Here is a 17,799-nt window from a genome sequence, read left to right on the forward strand (position 1 = left end):
AAGAGTTGTCATGGCAATGAGTTTGGCTGATGCAAAGGTCATTGTGCAGGGTCAAAGGGCAAAATCAGTGGTCCATGTTACCCACCCCCCCAACTGCAGGGCTCCTCTCCACCCACACAATTTTAAGGAATTAGAAAAACAAGGGGAGGAGGGAACTACCAGAAAGTGCAAAATATGAAGAAGGCAGCTTTCAGCTCCTTCAGCATGAAGTAGGACATTCAATTTTGAACTTTTACTATTGAACTTGAATAGCCTGCACATTAAAAAAAAAAGTTTTCTATAGAAACCCAATTTCTTAAAAGTCTAGGAAGCATGCAGCTGGTTAATGTTAACAAAAGACCTTGACAGGAACATGTAAACTATATTGAATGTCATGCCTGGGGCCTATCTGCCAGCAATATTGGAGAGTTGTTTCATTAAGAATGAATACTGTACACTGAATATGGGATAACTTTTTGCAGCCTTCATCGTTTCCCATGGTACATAGACTCTGAGTCTAGGTAGAGAACATGTCCTGCTGTCATACGGCTGAAGATGTTCCTGTGCAATCTCTTCCGTTGAGTCCTTATGAAGCTACAAGTCACAAATCCAAGATTCTGCTCCCTGAGGACACATTTTATGAGACATAGCACTATTTTCGTTTTCTGCCTATCCTGAATGCTCTGTGAAACTTAACCTTAAATACCATCACGTAATAATCACAAAAAAAAAAAAACTTTTGCTAAAGGCCTTATATACTAATAAAAAGACAGTGGTGCTTCCAACATTCTGAAATGCTCTGAAAACCAACTTTTCCAATACTAAATACAACAAAATAACCTTCATAAAATATAACTTTTCTCCATTTACACTTTTTTAAAGGATTAGTGTCCCATGCTTTTCAAGCACAGGAATCTGTGAAATATCTCCTAACATGGACAGATTTTTTTTTAATACATAACTTAAGAGCCTGGAGAGTTTTAACTCAAGTCCAGTCTCTAAACAAGGAATATTCTTGTTTACTTTAAAAATGGAAACAACATATAGTTCCATTATAATTGTTAAAAAGTTAGCTTTACAAACATGGGAAATTTAATTTAAAAAAAAATCTTAACAAAACTATACAGTGTACAAATTACTGTCTACAAGGTAGGCGGTTCATTAAGAAGACCTTCCGCTCTTCTTGCTACTTTGCAGCTTCACAGATTCATTCACATATTCTTTAATGGAGCTGCCCACCCGAACATTACCCGATAACTATATTGCTATAATTAAGATTCTTGCCATGTCTTTATGTACAGTCTCCTTCACTGCCTTTCTGTTTTATTTTCCTTAGACAAGCCTCAAATGCTCACGCCACTCCAAGGGAACTATGTTTCTGAGGCACTGTGAGTGGTGGACTGCAAAGCATCACAATAAAGATTGGACAGTGCCACAAACTGGTGGCTGAAGACACCCACCCCGTACAGATGCCCTTGGGTGACTTTCACCCTCCTGAGCTCTGCAGTTCTGGATAAGGGAGGGGTGTGCAAGACCTGCAAAAAAGTGGGACCCTTAGTCAGAATATACTTCCCAGTAGAAGAGGAGGCTGAGAGTGGATTTGAGATTATATATATAGTAGTATTTTAATAGGTTTCTCTCAAAAGGAAAGAAGAAAAAAATGGGTTTAAAAAAATAAAAGAAAAAGAGAAAGCAACACTTGCACTAGGCCTTTCTTTATATTCAAGAGGCAGGCAGGAATACCCACAGTGCATCACTGAATTTAACTACAACTCCTCGTTCACTGGCAAAAATGAGAGCAAGTCTGCCCATGAAGAATACTGTGTGTCCTGGGAGGTTGAGTTGTTCACCTAATAGGTCAAAGATACATAAACAGCTTGGCTGAGAGGATCTGTTGTCTGACGCAGGGAAAGTATCACAGACATGGTGGGACTTCCTTTGGAACTTGTGCTCTAGGGTCCCACTGTGCCATCCAGCATTTAGGTTAATCAAATACAATTCCCTAGCCCATCAGCATTGTCCTAAAGTATTCATTATTAAATGATATGCTGAGAGAACAATTGACAGTTTATCTTATTAAGCCATGGCCTGGGGAACAGGGGGTCAGGGAGTTCTTCAAGACAGCCTACAGTGTGTCACTAATTCTGAAAGATTCTCCCTCTAGTAATGAATTCACTCAGTAGGACTGGGGGTGGGGTGAGAAGAGGGTAAAATAAAACAAACCTTCATTTACCCCTAGTCCTTAGGGGGAACTAAATCAAATATATAGATGTGAAGTACCATCCCTTTAATAGAAAATCCGTATTTATAGGCTTAATTTGTCCACAGGAAAATGACTTTCTAAAAATTCTAGATACCTCTCCACTCTAGTTTTTAGTTTAAAAGGGCAGGGAAAATAGAACAAGATTTACTTATTTTGTTCCTTAAAAAAAAGAACTTTGATATTAATCTATCAGTCCAAATACATTCAACAACAGTAATCCTACATTTAATCTTGTGGCTAGTTAAAAACTTTAAAAATCCAAGTGCACTGCGATCCATGGGAAGTAGGAAGACGCAGGTATATCCTATCCTATCATGAATCCAATGACATTGAACAGGGCAGACCCAGGGAAAGGATCCACAAACACTTCCTCCAGCTGGGCGAATGGGTTTTGCTAGAGAAAACATGTTGCTGTATGTTTAACCCTGAAGTGTGGTTTAAAAAAAAAAAAAGAATGTCTTTACCAAATATGAGACAGGCTCACTCTCCACTGTAGATCTAGAACTTTCAAGAACAGCTACCAACAACTAAAATAAGATCATTCTTGTGTCTTTAAAAGAAAAAAAAGGTCAAGCTAAGTCTGTCTCTAAGAGAATTTGTTGTGTTTGCTTGTTCTTACTCTTCTGTTGTTTTGAAAACCAGAAATGAGTTCAGCTTGCACCCCAGGTGGGAAATCAGAGAGGGAAAACCTGTGTAAGTTGAAGTTTGTCACAGTAGGCAGAAGTCGCTTTGCAGCCCAGGTCCATCTCAGGGTGCACTGCTTCACAGCTACACTGTAAAGTGTTAAAAAAAAATCCTCCCACCCACCCCAGAGTATATATATGTATAGAAAAAAAAATCCCCTGTCCATCTCTCAGTACACAAAAGGACCTCATCACACTGCAAAAATAGCAGTACCCACTTTGGTCAATTAAAACAAACAAACAAAAGAAAATGCATACATTATTTTTTTTAAATCTGTGTACTTACCTATAATAACCAATACAGCTAAAAGCACTACCTACATAGGCAAAACTTGGTATTGCATAATTCGTATAAATTTGAAACCCCTCCCCCCCAAATATTAATTGGAAGATGAAAAACATGAAAAGTTAATAGAAAAAACACCAAAATACTGAAAATATTGCTGGTCGATTACAATTTTTAAGCGGCAACTATACACAGCCATGATATGCTTTATAAATGTGAGATAAAGGTATAACTGTCTAAAAAATCCATGATGTCACACATTTTTCTTCGTCTGGAGTACAAAATATTTTGTCATAAAAATGGTAAAGATTTAAAATGATAATAAATGCAGCAAAACAAGTGTAGTGATGTCACTTTTTGTGGTTTTTTTCTTCTTTTTTTCTTTTTTGTTTTTTCGATTTCAAGGCAAGGCACGTAATGTGGACATTATATCTTCGTGCAAATTAGGATTACTGGAAAGAGTATTTTTTTAATTAAAATTTTAAGAGACAGAGGCAAAAATGTGTCTGCCCATGCACACTACGGATCTGTCAATACAAGAAATTTGTTGAACAAGGCTAATGTCTGAAAGCACCATGCAAGTTTTCAGCACCCTGATTCCATGTGTTTTCTCAAGAGTGCGTTTTTATATCCAACACCCTGGCATTCCCAGTTTGTAAACTGTAAGCTTTACCCTTGTGACATGGATTTGCCTGCCTCTTTGCCTCTAAAATGCAGATTTTATAGAAACTTTTGTACACCCTATGGGTTCTTGATGCAACCAGTAATTTTAAATAAATAAATTCTACCTCCACGGAGGCTGCAGCTAAACCAACATAAGTGCTGTGTTTTCATTCATTTTTTTTTCCTCAAGCACATGATTTGTCTTGATTTAATGCCTTTTTTAAATGCCCTCAAAAACTGAGGAGAAAATAAATTCGCTCAAAATTATTTTAAATTCTTTTTAATCCCCTCAATTTAGAGTCCAAGGGCTGAAGGACTTATAATCATGATTCCCCTTTAGATATAAATTTATAAATTGCACTTGCCTCTGTTAAGTGTTTCTTTTGTGGGGAAAATATTATATTAATTTTTACTGTTGCATGCAGAGATAACACTTCACCTACATAGAGGCCTTTCTTCCATAGAGCCTTTGTGTTCAAACTGGTTTTTTTTCCTTTTTTTTTCTTTTTTTTTTCCTTTTTTCCTCTTTTTTTTTCTTTTTCTTTTTTTAATTTTAAGATTTCAAACTGGGTTACACACTGGAAAAGGCTGGGTTAAGGGCCAAAATTTAATAAATCTGTACTGATAACTAAAGGCTACAGAGATTTTCTATATATATTTTTTTAACTTTTAGAAATCAGAGTGCTTATAAAATGGCTGGCTCATAGCTCTGTCACCCAGCACCTCTGATGTTGCCTCCTAGCCTTTGTTGGTGAGATAACCAGGAATAGTGATTCCATGCGTAAACAACAAGAAATACTAACCCATAAAACTAGCTTATCATGCAAATATTAAGGCATCTAGAAAGTCAGTTAAAATATATTGTCATAGAGACAGAACATCTATTTCCCAGCGGACTTCATGTAACAAAGGCTACGTTGCAGGGCTGCGATCTACCATCAGTGAAATATCATCGACCCTTTTGAATGTCATTATAGTTTCAACTTTAAGGGAATTAGTGATTGTAAGTGCTGCAATTGCTGGTCTATCTTCTTTTCTTCAGTTTCTTTCCTTTCTCCCTTTTTGTTTTGTCCAGTCTTCCTTGCTTCCTTTATATATATATATATTTTTAATTTCTGAAACTATTGTTGTATTTCTTTTTCCCTCAGTTGCTTGTTTCTGCTTGAAGGAAAGGTTCTCCAATTATGTTCAAACCATAATTTTGGACATTTGCCGGTAGGATGGGTGTCCTATTTGACACTTGGAAAGGAACCAAGCTAGCCCAGGTACCAGGACTGTTGAGAGGAGAGGGGTAACAAACAGGAAGAGAAGAAAGAAAAAAGAAAAACAAAAGTTAAAATATACAGCAGTTTTAGAAATAGCAATTCCAGATGTATCAAATTACTAACACTTTTTACAAAATGAAGGGCATAATATGACTTTATAATGAGATAATTAGCCAAACTATTAACATTTTATAACTATATACACTTTATATGATCTGCTTCTTTCATGAAAAGTTACATCTACTTGTGAAACAGTAAAACCTGGAGTAATACCCAGACATAGTTGCTAAATTCTAACTAAAGATATTCTCCCTAAAACATTTGACCCACTTCACTGTAAATATAAATATGTTTTTGTCCAAAGACCAAGAAGAAAAGCAACAATCTACAGTAATTCCAATATACTATAGCTCACCATTTATATTATTTAATATATTATAATTTCCGTTTTACTTTTTAATTCAAAAGAAATTTACTGGTAAAATAACTTTTAATTTTTTAACCTATTAGTTAAGCAAAATTAAAAACCATTATGAAATATAACTTCTTTCCTCTCACAAGAGGAAAAATTACATTTTCCAGGCAGGCTTGTGCATACTATGCAATTTGAAATGTTACTTGTAGAACAGAGATTTTTAGTTAAAGAAAAAAAAAGAAAAACAAAGAAATAATAGAACCAAAATAAGAACTTTCTTATTTTGTTCTTTAAAAATACTTATTGTCAGAGAACTTTATAGGAGCCCAAAGTCTCCAGTACTTAGCTCTGGGGCTCTTCAGTGGTTAACTTGTCCTCTATAACTTTATTTTCAAATACAACCAAAGTTTTCCTTTCGACTTACATTCCTTTAAATAGGCTGGCAACAGAAGCCTGAGCATTCCCTGATTTCACCACCACCAGCAAAAACATTGCATCTGGGCTGCTCTGAATTAGAGATGTCTGGAAGGGGTGGTGGGGAGGAGTGTTGGAGTAAGTAAGCAGATGAGATTTCCTGCCTCTCCCAAATCAGTACTTAACCTATGTTGGATTTAGGGTTGTTTTAAAACAAAATGCAATTGAAAAACAGTTCTCTACTGTGTTCCAGCCTAATCTCTTATAAAAGAAGAATCGCACGGAGGAAAATAACCCTAGATCTACATACCATGAGGCAACCCCATACTATGCATTTTGGGTACACCTAATTTGCTGTATTGCTTGTTTCAATATTCAACTTGGAATGAATGTCAGCTCCATAACAGCTGCATAAATAATCATGAACTAAGAAAACATCAAACAGACAATCCCATCCCCAGTTTAGTCATGGAAACATGAATGTCATGGAAACATACTTTCAATATTTTCAGTTTCGTTTATATTATTTACTTTACTTATAAACTGTAGGTGAGATACTGTCTTTTTAGCTCTTGATATAGATGCACTCATCTATTCATGTTTCATTTCCAAAGATACAAAAAGCATTGGGAATATTCATATGCAGTAACAATTTTAGAATTAAAAACTAAATATATAACTTTTTCACTCTGGTGATACCTCTATTTACAAAGTAGCTCTTTGCTACACATCTAGGTGTATATTTATGAGAAAATATTTTAATAAAATATTTAATAAAGTAATTCAATAGAGAAAAATCACAATGGTCTTTTCCCTCAGGGGATTTTATGATTACATGACAAACTCCATAACAGCAAAATACTTCTTTTTATTAATCATTTAAAGAGGACTTAATGCATGAGAGGTGCTTAGTAAATTTGGGGGGACAAACCAATTATTTCAAATCACAAAATAATTGTATATTTTAAAATGTGTGCCCATGATTACATATATTTATGGATATATTGTGATTTGATCCTTATTCGGAAAAAAATAGATTAATTTTGAAATTTAAAATGAGAGATACCAAGCATCAATAAAATGCAGGAAAAAAATCACAAACTAAGAATTATATTCTCATTTTCTATTGAAGACTTATAATTCCAAAGAAAGCATATTTTTAAATTGAAATCTTTACAAAAAGATGAGGCTATTTTCACACATTTCTATCTTCCCACACACATCTTCAACAATTATTTCTGTAGTCTGTACCACCGATCAGGAACAACATTATATAATGTATCAAGAAACTTATTTTCACTTTAACTTGTTTCCACTGAACTTTACACAATTGCATTTATTACTTCATATCATAATTATCTGTTATGTGCAATTGTCTTACTTGACTGAAAGGTGAACTCTGTAGAGAAAATGACTTAGTCTCATCTATCTTTTTGGAGTTTGGTCATAGCCAATACTAACTATTTCTTAACCAGAAAATAAATTACAAAACAGATGTTCATTATTTTTAACCTTTAATAAGAAGCATGTATAGAAAGCAATAACTCTAGCTTAGTAGGAAAATACAACAAGTAAATCATTTTGTGAAATCAACAAGAATCCCCAAATGAAGAAGCTCAAGAAAGTAACTTAGAAATGCTTTGGGAAATCAAGCCTACTTTAATCATTGAAAATAAGGAAGCTCCTTAAAGGACAAGCCTGCCAGTTAATCTAAGAAGAGACAAGAATTGAGGTACATTTTTCAATTGCTTATTTATCCCATTCTTATGGGATACTCATGCTTTAACCAAAAAAAAAAAAAAAAAAGCTCTATAAAAAGTAAATTGATGCTAGTCACAGGGAGGATTCTTGCTGTCCAATGTCTAGCAAATTTCATTTAAATGTTTATTTAAACCCTCTAAACCTCACATACTACATTATGGCCATACCAAAATTGCAACGTGTAATGTATTTGTCAATACTGTTTATTAACCTTTGGGGAAAATAAATCTCAAACATTAACACTATGCAGACCCCATATACAAGTTTTATAAGCCTCTTCTTACTAATCTGTAGGTGGAGTTCAGAACCATAATGTACATTCTTTAGAGCTTTTGTTGGCAGTCCCATTGAAAAAAAATAGCCTAATAATAGTAATTCATAACCTATGGTGACAATGTAAAGAAAGATATTTAATCAAATAAAATTATGTAGACCAATTCATTAAAAAATACGGCACCTAAAACTTCATATCAAGTAAAAGGTGTTTTTCACAAATCTCTCTGCATACACAGTATGCAAATAATCACATGTATGGATAAAATAAACACACATCTCCCTGTAGAAATTAGTTCTCTATTAGATAATTAATTGTTTTAACTCATGGTGGAATGAGAATTATATGAAATCATCTTATGTTCACTCCAACAATCTTCACTCTGTTGTTAGAAAGTTACTGAATTTTGAAGTATTCACGGTTAAATGCAGCTGCTTCCTAAATATATCTTCAGCTTGCATTTACTTTGTCATTAAATTTTCTGTTGTCAAATCAGCTCTCTTGGCAAACTAAAGCTCAACCTACTGAAAAATTGAAAGCATGTCTTTAGAAAATAAACTGGCCATAACCAGTTTTTTAAAAAAGAAAGAAAAGAACGTAAGTACTTTGTGAAAAAAAATCAGGCAGAAAAATGACTGTATCACCTAACACAAAGCACAACTCATGTACATGATGTACACAATGAGATAATTCATTATGAATATAACGTACAAGAACTAAATAAAAAATCCCACAATTAAAAGTGTCTCATATCATGGAGACAATTTCATATTATTTTGACAAAATATATGCTGTGTCTACACCCACAAGAGAAGGAGCAAATATATGATTTTGACCCTTGGATATATTAACAAGTAGGCAATGGGCCTGCTTCATTTTACTTTGAATTAGCCTATGTTGAAATAAGCACCTTGTTTCTTCTAGCTATGATTCTTCAACAGTGACAGAGTGGCATTTCTTGGTTGAAGATACTCACCAAATTACATCATTTAAGGAACGACTTAACTAGAGTTAAGTTGGAAAGAGACTCAGACTTCTATATCATTCAAATTGATAGAATTAACACAAAGGAAGAAATGTTGAGGTATTAATTGAGCAGAGGCAGACTAAGAGCAAGGTACTATCTGTGACAGTTTATATATGCTGCACTTAATGTGCTCTCAATGAAATAGCTATCATACCTATTTACAGTTAGGGAAACTAAGCCACTTTTTTTTGTCCAAAGTCTCTCATCTAGCCCTTACATATAATAAATTAATTCATAATGATATAATAAGTTAATTCTGTCTGATTCTCGTCAGCATATATACAAAGATTTATTGCCTTCCTAGGAAATCAGTTATAGACCTAACTTTAGAAAGAACTTAAATATATCTATCTACAACAATACATATAACATATATAAAACATATATAGCTATAGATATATTAATATATTATATTAATATTATATATTAATATGTTATATATTAATATATCTATAGATACACACATATATAACATCCATATATATGTATATCTATATATACATGTTATAAATCATTAAAAACTATATATGTAGATATATATAGCTATAGATAGATAGATAGATAGATAGATAGATAGATAGATAGATAGATAGATAGCATGGGGCCTCCCTCCTGCCCCAAGCCTTTTTTGTCTTAAGCTATTTTTCAGATAGGGCCTACAATTTTTACCTGAGTCCAGCCATGGACAATGATCCTTCTACTTATGCCTCTCCCATAGCTGGGATTATAGCCATGCACTACCACTCCCATACCTGGAAAGCATTTTTGACCAGAGTTTTCTAAAAGCAAACATACTTGCTTTGGGAAACAATCAATTTTTTGTGGACACACAGAAGAGACTTGTGCGTTAAATATATTAGTCTGGAGCCAACCAATTCTATGAAATTCTCTGGTTTTCTCTCCATCAGAGGGAAATGTAACTGAAGATCTATTAGGGTGATAATATGAAGAAGATTAAGAACCAAAGATGGTAGGAGAAAAACAAAGGAGGAGGCAACAATTCTCGATAGGAGATGTACTCATTACCTTGCTCATGTAACTGTAACCCCTCTGTACAGTATTTTTACAATAAAAATGTACAAAAAAAGAGAAATGGGTGGAAAATAAATTAGCAAAAGTAAAAAAAATGTTTACTACTTCCTTTAAAGGTGATACACCATTAATATATTTTTATCCTTGAAAAAATGCACTGGGCCTAGGAAGGTGGCTCAGTGGTAGAGTGCTTGCCTTACATGTATGAGGCTCTGGATTTGATTCCTCAGTACCACATAAGCAGAAAAAGCTGGAAGTGGCGCTGTGGCTCAAGTGGTAGAGTGCTCGCCTTGAGCTGAAGAGCTGAGGGACAGCGCCCAGGCCCAGAGTTTAGGCCCCACGAAAGACCCCCCCCCCAAAAAAAAGAAAAGCTGTACTAAACAGTTGGTCTTTGTTTATAAGGAGTAAGTAGACTATTTCAATGAAAGAGATGAACTCTTGAAATGGCCATCTAACCTGATGATTATGTGGTTTTTTTAAAAATTATGCATTCTGAGACTGTTCCTTCACAGCTAAGATGGATTGGTCCTTCAGCTTTTAACCAATAACTAACTAAGAAGCACATGGTGCCAAATAAATATATATTAAATAAGTAATCAAAGTAAAAATTTTACTTCATCTTTTACTCTTAGGTGATTAAAACAATAAGAGCTACTTGAAGATGGCAGAATTCCTTTATCATTAGTTAGTATTTATTTGATAATGAATTGGGCATTTATATCTGTTCCTTTACAAAATGTCAACATATTAATACTTTTCAGAGAAATAGTAATACTGCCCATTCAGATTTTACAGGTTGCATTTATTTAAAAAACAGTAAATATTCTTTCAAGAAGCTTAAAGAAACATTAAGCAATGAAACACAAAGAAGTGTATAGATTCATACATACGTAGACTGTGAGAGTAGGTCTATGGTAAAAATAGATAGCTGATAAAAGTAAGAAATGCTTCAGAAATCAAGGGACAAAAAGCATAGACACATTAAACTTTAAAGTATTGGTGTTTAGTTCCTCTGCCTCAGTTTTAGGGAGACATATTCTTAACTCTTCCAAAATGTACAGTAAGCTCTTTTCCTATTAACAGCAAAATCATGTCTGGAAAAAAAATCAGATGTATGTTAATTGTTCATTAAATCTGAAACCATACTGTCCTGGATTGTATATGTTACATCTGGATGGCTCTTTACTTCATTGAAACAAAAAAGCTGTAGAATGTGTCTTGTGAGAAACCACCATTTAGACCAGCGAAAAGAATGAGTAACATTAGAGTTAAACCAACTAATGTATTAGAACAAAGAAAATGGTACTCAATAAAAATCCTAGTAGTGTGGATTATTTGCCAGATACTGTTTTATGTGATTGGCCTACCTTAAAGCTTCCCAGCAAACATAGGAAAAATATCATTATGCTTAATTTTATAGCTGAGGAAAATAAAGCCAGGAAGTAAATCATCCTGTTCAACTCATATTGCTATGAATTTATAGAAACCAGAGTTTGAACTCCAGCAGTGTGATCCTAGCATTTATTTTCTTGCTCATACATTTTATTGGGCTTTTGCCTTTGTAAAAACCACTTGGTATTTATTTATTTATCCATTATTTAGCTTTTGCTGGATTAGAATTTATATCTCAACTGAATAATCCATACTGAAATTCCACTGTAAGTTTAACTCAAACTTCAGCATAAGTAACTTTTATTTTTCCAATTCCAGTTGCTCTTCAGCTGAATGCAACATGTGCCATCACTTTATGGATGTACACATGTGGCAGAATGTCAATAATTTGCTTTAGGATTTCTTTTCATAGGAAGACAGACTGGGAGTGAAATATACATAGATCTTGAGTTTCTTCGATTTATTTTTCCCAATTTTAAGGATCTTATTGCCATCTGAATGATCCCATTTGCATGCAAGATGATTTCTAATGATTATTACTATTTGTAATAATCTGTATCAGAAAGCTCCCTGACTAGCTCTTACCTGATCTACAAAGTACTCTTGAGGGCTCTCTGGGAAACACCAAATATCATAAACTGCAGGTGGCTCATGGAACTAGTTTAACTGCATGCAATAGCATTTCATAGTAATGAAAGAGAAACATATTTGTTTCTTAACTAAGTAGGTAAATAGCTTTCTTTATTGCTACTCCTTGGGGACCAACAGTTTTGAAAATAACATATCAAAGTGGTAGGTCGTCAAACCTCATTAGTTTATATTCAATTGTTTCAGATTTGTTTTGTTACTGTGGTATGCTGGGTTAACTTTTTTTGAGGGTTAACTTTACCCTGTGTGAATGCTAGCATTTTCTATGTTTAATTAAAAAAAAAAGGCCTATGCAATTGAAACATTTAATCTAATGAAGAGCACAAGGCAAGAAAAGCCCTTAAGTATGGAACCACTGCAACTAAATTACATTACAACTACTAGACTATTTTAGTATAAAAGCTCTTATAAATTCCTAAAAGACCCTTTAACAAGGCAATCTGTATAACTTACTTCCTTTGAATGTTTAAACATAAGTTTAAAAAAAACTTTTTCCCTCAATAGGCTAGATTAAGAAGGTATTTTAAAAATTATATTTGATCTTTTTGTATTTAAAGTTAACAAAAATGAAGAATTGTTATAAAGCTGTCTAACTATAAATGACAGTACATACATATATACTTGTACATGTATGTCTGTATCTCTCTCTATATAGATGTATATATATATATATATATATATATATAAAACAACTGTGAGCAGTTTAGCCAATTAAAATACATACGGGATTATCAAGCTCATAGTAGTTACTTTATCTCCTTCCCACAGGCTATGCTCTGATGGAAGAGAAGCCCCTACATTGGGCTTCAGCCTTTCTCTAGTCTGTATTCCTTCCCACCCCTAGGCTTCTTTGCAAGGCTATTGTCAGAGTGCTTGCTGCTCCTCTCATTTGCATATGTGATTCTTCAACAGCAGACAAAATTCTCTACAAAACTGGTGCTCCAAAGTAATGTCTTTCAGCAGAGAAACGCACCCAGGGCATACCAAGCTAAATTGAAATGTTTTCTATAAAAGCCAAAGGAGAATCTCCCACCAATGATTTTCCTTTAAAAACAAAAATTAGTATTTTTGCACACTTTCACCAGCAAAGGACAAAACTATTGTATGAGAATTCTGAAGTATAAAATGAAGGATTAAGGGACCAAATACTCTTGAGACGGGACCTTTTACTCTGCTCACATGTCCTAACATCTTTCTCCTCATAAAGCAAAGTGAACAAGGAGAGAATAATTGTGACTTTCTATAGTTTCTGAAAACATTTGTGTCCAATTTCCTGAACTTCAATGGGCTTTTGCCTTTTACATTTGTATTATATTTATTCATATATAGGCTTCATTATTGAAATTTGGCAAAAAACTTCACAGTACACCTAGCAAACAGGATCCAAAGAGGTAAATCCTATATGGTGCTTTGGCTGTGGAAGGAGTTGGGTTTCTTATGGATCTAATGCATATGCAAATATGGTACTTTACATCTTCAAGTAGGGTAGGTGTTTAATACCCTCCTTCCCCCCCCCACCCCCGTGAAGGGTTAATCGGCAAGGTTTACATCTGGGAATGTTCTGAATCATGCTCCTCCTCCTCCAGTAATGCTGCCAAAAATCATCTGACAGGAAACGTAAGATTAAGTTTGTCCTACCTAAGCGAACAAAGAGTGCTCTGAACAGGCCACCGGTTTACTGCAGAGCGGGAACTTTTCTAATCCTGCTGGAATCTGCCGTGCTGCTCAGAAAATATCGCAGGAAAAAAAAAAAGTTGTTTTCTTTCCTCTAACATCTTGTCCCTGGATCATCTCATTTTGGTCTCCCTACCGATCCTGCTGCTTCTCCCACAAAGGTTAACTTAAAGCTCCAAACATAATCATGTGGAAAATGGACATTATTGATTCCTATGGCCCATTGTTCCCCCATCCTAAGTCCCTGAAGTTCAAGTTCAATCTGGAATTACATCATGTCTGGTTTCTCCTGGTAACCAGACGGCTTGAGACGTGACCACAGCTACAGAAAAAACAAACAGCCTTCTTCACGCTTCGGCTCCCCTATCGATTCAAACGTAAACTTTTTTTCTTTCTCTCAAGTATGCTTCAAGTATGGAGCATGGTTAATTTAGAGATTAAGTTCCAAATTAGATTATCTAATGGCATCTTAATGGATTGCTGACCCATTTCCTGTGGGATGGCAGCATGCAGGTCTGGCTGGAATACAATTAATTTCTTAGGAAGTGTTCTGAAGAGTTTGCCTAGATAAAAAGGAAACGTCGTGTTGTACAAATCTTTCTTTGTAAACGGAGAAAGTTAGGCAAAAAAAAAAAAAAAATACGACCACTCCTAATATATTTTTCAACAGCCAGATCACAGGGATTTGTATCTGTGAAAACTACATCGAGTTCTTTAAAACAATGGTAATGTTTTTAGTTTTGCTATCATAACAGGTGCAAATAATTTTGATGGGACAGGAAAGTAATTCTTTGTTCAAGAACATTCAAGTACAAAGAGCAATACCAGCTAGCTGCCCTGTTACTAAACAATGGTCATGTGCAATTTTGGCTTTTGCAATTCTCTACCTTGAACCAAAGATTCTTTCATTCATCTCCCTTATCAGCATTTCACTCCCTCCCAGAGAGGTGCTAGGGGCTCAGAATGGTGTATAAAAAGTTGAGCATTCTGAACACACGTTAGAGCTAACAGCTGAAAAGGAAATTCAGCACTCTGAGAATAAAGCTCCCCCCAGGAACTTCAGGAACAACCCAGCTGTTGTACTATAGTTATGTGTCAAGATAACAAACTGAGAGCAGGAAATGCTAACCTAGTGAATTCAGAGAGATGGTCTAACACTGAAAGAAAGTTAACTCTTAAGTCCACCTAAGAACGGACAGTACTTCCCTTATCATGTACCTGTGGATACACTCACATACTTACAGACATATATAAACATACTCATGTACGGACATACAAAACATAAGGTTTACAATCCAATATTGAAAATTATTTCTGTTTAAGCATTCATTCTTAAGTCTTTCAGAAGCAAAAATTTTACAAAGCTAATGGTCACACAAGGAAAAATGGTCAATGGTAGTGGACAATGTTATGCAAATAGTTCCATGCATGAAATGAATGCTATTACTTTTTTTTTCTTTTTGGCCCTCTCTCTCCTGACCAAACACATCCAAATAACCTTTACTGGCTGCTAAATTTCTCCTGGGAAATCAAGCAACTCTCTAGAATAGCAGTAATAAACGACAATTTCTTACAAAAACACGTGTAAAGTAAGTACAGAATGAAGTATTCAACTCCTAGAAAGGAACTGCTAACACATGTAACATGGAAAATAGCTGATAAAAGTCTCTTTGGTGCCATTCAATTATGGCATCCGCAGGAACACAAAAAATCCTTCCAATTATTTCAGTAAAATCTTCATTTATTCATTATTTCAGAGGCTGAACAAATGGTTTGTGTAAACATATCCTTCAGTAACACGCACATGTTTATTTTAGCCATCTGAAGGCTTCTTCTATGTTTATATAAGCCTTCAGACACATACAACCGCTCACTTGTGGCTTTGCGTTTTCTTGAAAGGGGTGAAGGGAGAGCAGGGAAAATGAAACAATAAATCCTGTTTCTTTTTTGCATAAATCACTCCCTCCAATGTTTTAAAATAACTATGTTTGTGTTATTTTTGGATTGTTCTTCAGCTTTCTTTTTTTCATTCAATTATATTGTGCTTCCATATTTGATAGTGTAAGCACAGGCCTGGCTATAGTTGTAAGCAAGAAAGGCAGTGTGCAAGGAGCTGCTCTACATGTTTATGCTCGTATAATTCACGTGTGCAAAAACAATGTGATCTGTCCACACAGGAGTACAAAGTCCAAACACAAAAGTAACCAGTTTAAACAATTTGTCACCTATTATCCTAGAAGCCCGAATGCATCCCAAATGAAGAAGCCACAGCTTCAACGTTTCATACTGGGTTAACAATTGCAGTAACATAATTTTTCTTGGGCAGAAAACTTCCCTTTCTCCAAGTGCAAATAACTCCATAGTTCATATGCACACATATGTGGGGGAAGACATGGGGGTCAGAGAGAGAAGGACAGAAATGGATCATCAAACTCTAAAGTCAGAACAACAAAATACTTTTGGGATCGCAAACTAGAGATTCTGTGAAAGCTTTCTAAGGGAGTCAGCTTGGGTTCCTAGAGTGTGTCTGTCTGCCATGCTGGGGTGGAAAGGAAGGAGGAGGCCTCCAAGCATTGACTATAGTACTTGCACAGCTCCCTGGGCCTTGCCATCTTCAGTCCAGAACAAGGCACTCCATTTGACATGGGAACACTTCAGGAAGACCAGTTGCACAAAGCAAAAAAGAAGGCAACCATGGGCCAGTGGGACGGTGACAGGCAACCAATGATCCAAATAAAATAAAGCCAAACTGAAACACCTATTTTGCTTTACCCTTCTCTAACTACAAGTTTCCAGGGATTGTCTTTTGCTAAAAACCAAAAGCAACAACCGCAACAAAAATATCCTGTGAAATTTTCTTTATCCCAACAAGTGAAAAGTAAATCCTCTAATTTACGGGCTGAACAAACAGGTTCGAATTATTGAGATTAAAGCTGAAGATTTTAGATGCATAGGGCCTGCCTTCAAAGAGGCACTGCTACTTAGTTAGGATTTCCCTTTCTATCATTATATTGAGAAAAGAATGCCAAGTTTAAAAACCAATTATGGGCACAAACTATAAATTATGCATATACAATATAAAGTATACTGTACCATAGACATGGCATACTTGTGTTATAAAGTGTGTACTCTATTCGTGTCCATTGTTGAAACCAGTAACAAAGCAAACTGTTGTCTCAAATATATTTATTGTGAACTGTGTTACTGGGATTTAAAGAACTGTGGATGTGCGTTGCAGAGTCTAGGATGGTCCAACAGAGACTCAATAAATACCTGCAGAATGTATTGACCCTATATGGTCACCATTGATTATGTGCCTGTCAGTCATACTTCAGAGGGCAGAAACAAACTCAAAGCTACCTTTTAAAGCATTCCATTGGTTATTAGGGCCATTCCACATTTAATTATGTACTGATCTAAAGAAAAATTACTCTTTTTGGGAGGAAGGAACAAAAAGGAAATCTTAATAAATTCTGATTTTCTTTATTCTGACTTACTTTATGACCCAAGACTGACTGTTACATCAGTTTTCTTGCAAGCAAAGGGATCTGTAACATGAATAATACTTTCTTAAAAACTGTTAGATAACAGAGGACTTCACTACCATGTGTGTGTTCAGTGATTTCACCGGCCACTATTATTTTCTGACTCCAAAAATTACTAGGAGCTAGGAGAAGTTACATCTTAGTCAGGTGTTTTTGGCCCATGCCTGTCCCAGCTATTGGAAGGCAGAGACTGAAGAGGATCCAGGTCTGAAGCTAGCATGGGTGTGGGGGAGAGAGAGGCGTTGATGATATCCCAATCTCAATGTGTGCCTGTCATCCTACCTACATGGGAAACATAAATGGGAGGATAGCTGTCCAGGCTAGCCAGAGCATAAATGCAAGAAGGACCCTATTCAAAAATAGTTCACACAGAAGGTAAGGCTTAAGAAGTAGAGGTGAGCCGGGTGCTGGTGGCTCACGCCTGTAATCCTAGCTACTCAGGAGGCTGAGATCTGAGGATCGCGGTTCAAAGCCAGCC

At 35.2% G+C, this 17,799-nt stretch overlaps 1 protein-coding gene across 6 annotated transcripts in view; it reads right to left on the reverse strand.

Moving 5' to 3' along the window:
- Nfib (nuclear factor I/B) overlaps nucleotides 1-17,799 on the reverse strand; it is a 226,094-nt gene that overhangs the window by 1,403 nt on the left and 206,892 nt on the right. For all 6 annotated transcript variants that reach the window (XM_013020813.1, XM_013020811.1, XM_013020810.1 and 3 more), the window contains one exon: nucleotides 1-5,148. This exon is cut by the window's left edge. In XM_013020813.1, coding sequence (XP_012876267.1) covers nucleotides 5,131-5,148 — 18 coding nt within the window. In that variant the 3' untranslated portion in view covers nucleotides 1-5,130. The remainder of the gene's footprint in view (nucleotides 5,149-17,799) is intronic.

The sequence above is a fragment of the Dipodomys ordii genome, unplaced genomic scaffold (assembly GCF_000151885.1).
Source record: "Dipodomys ordii isolate 6190 unplaced genomic scaffold, Dord_2.0 Scaffold53, whole genome shotgun sequence".
NCBI lineage: Eukaryota > Metazoa > Chordata > Mammalia > Rodentia > Heteromyidae > Dipodomys > Dipodomys ordii.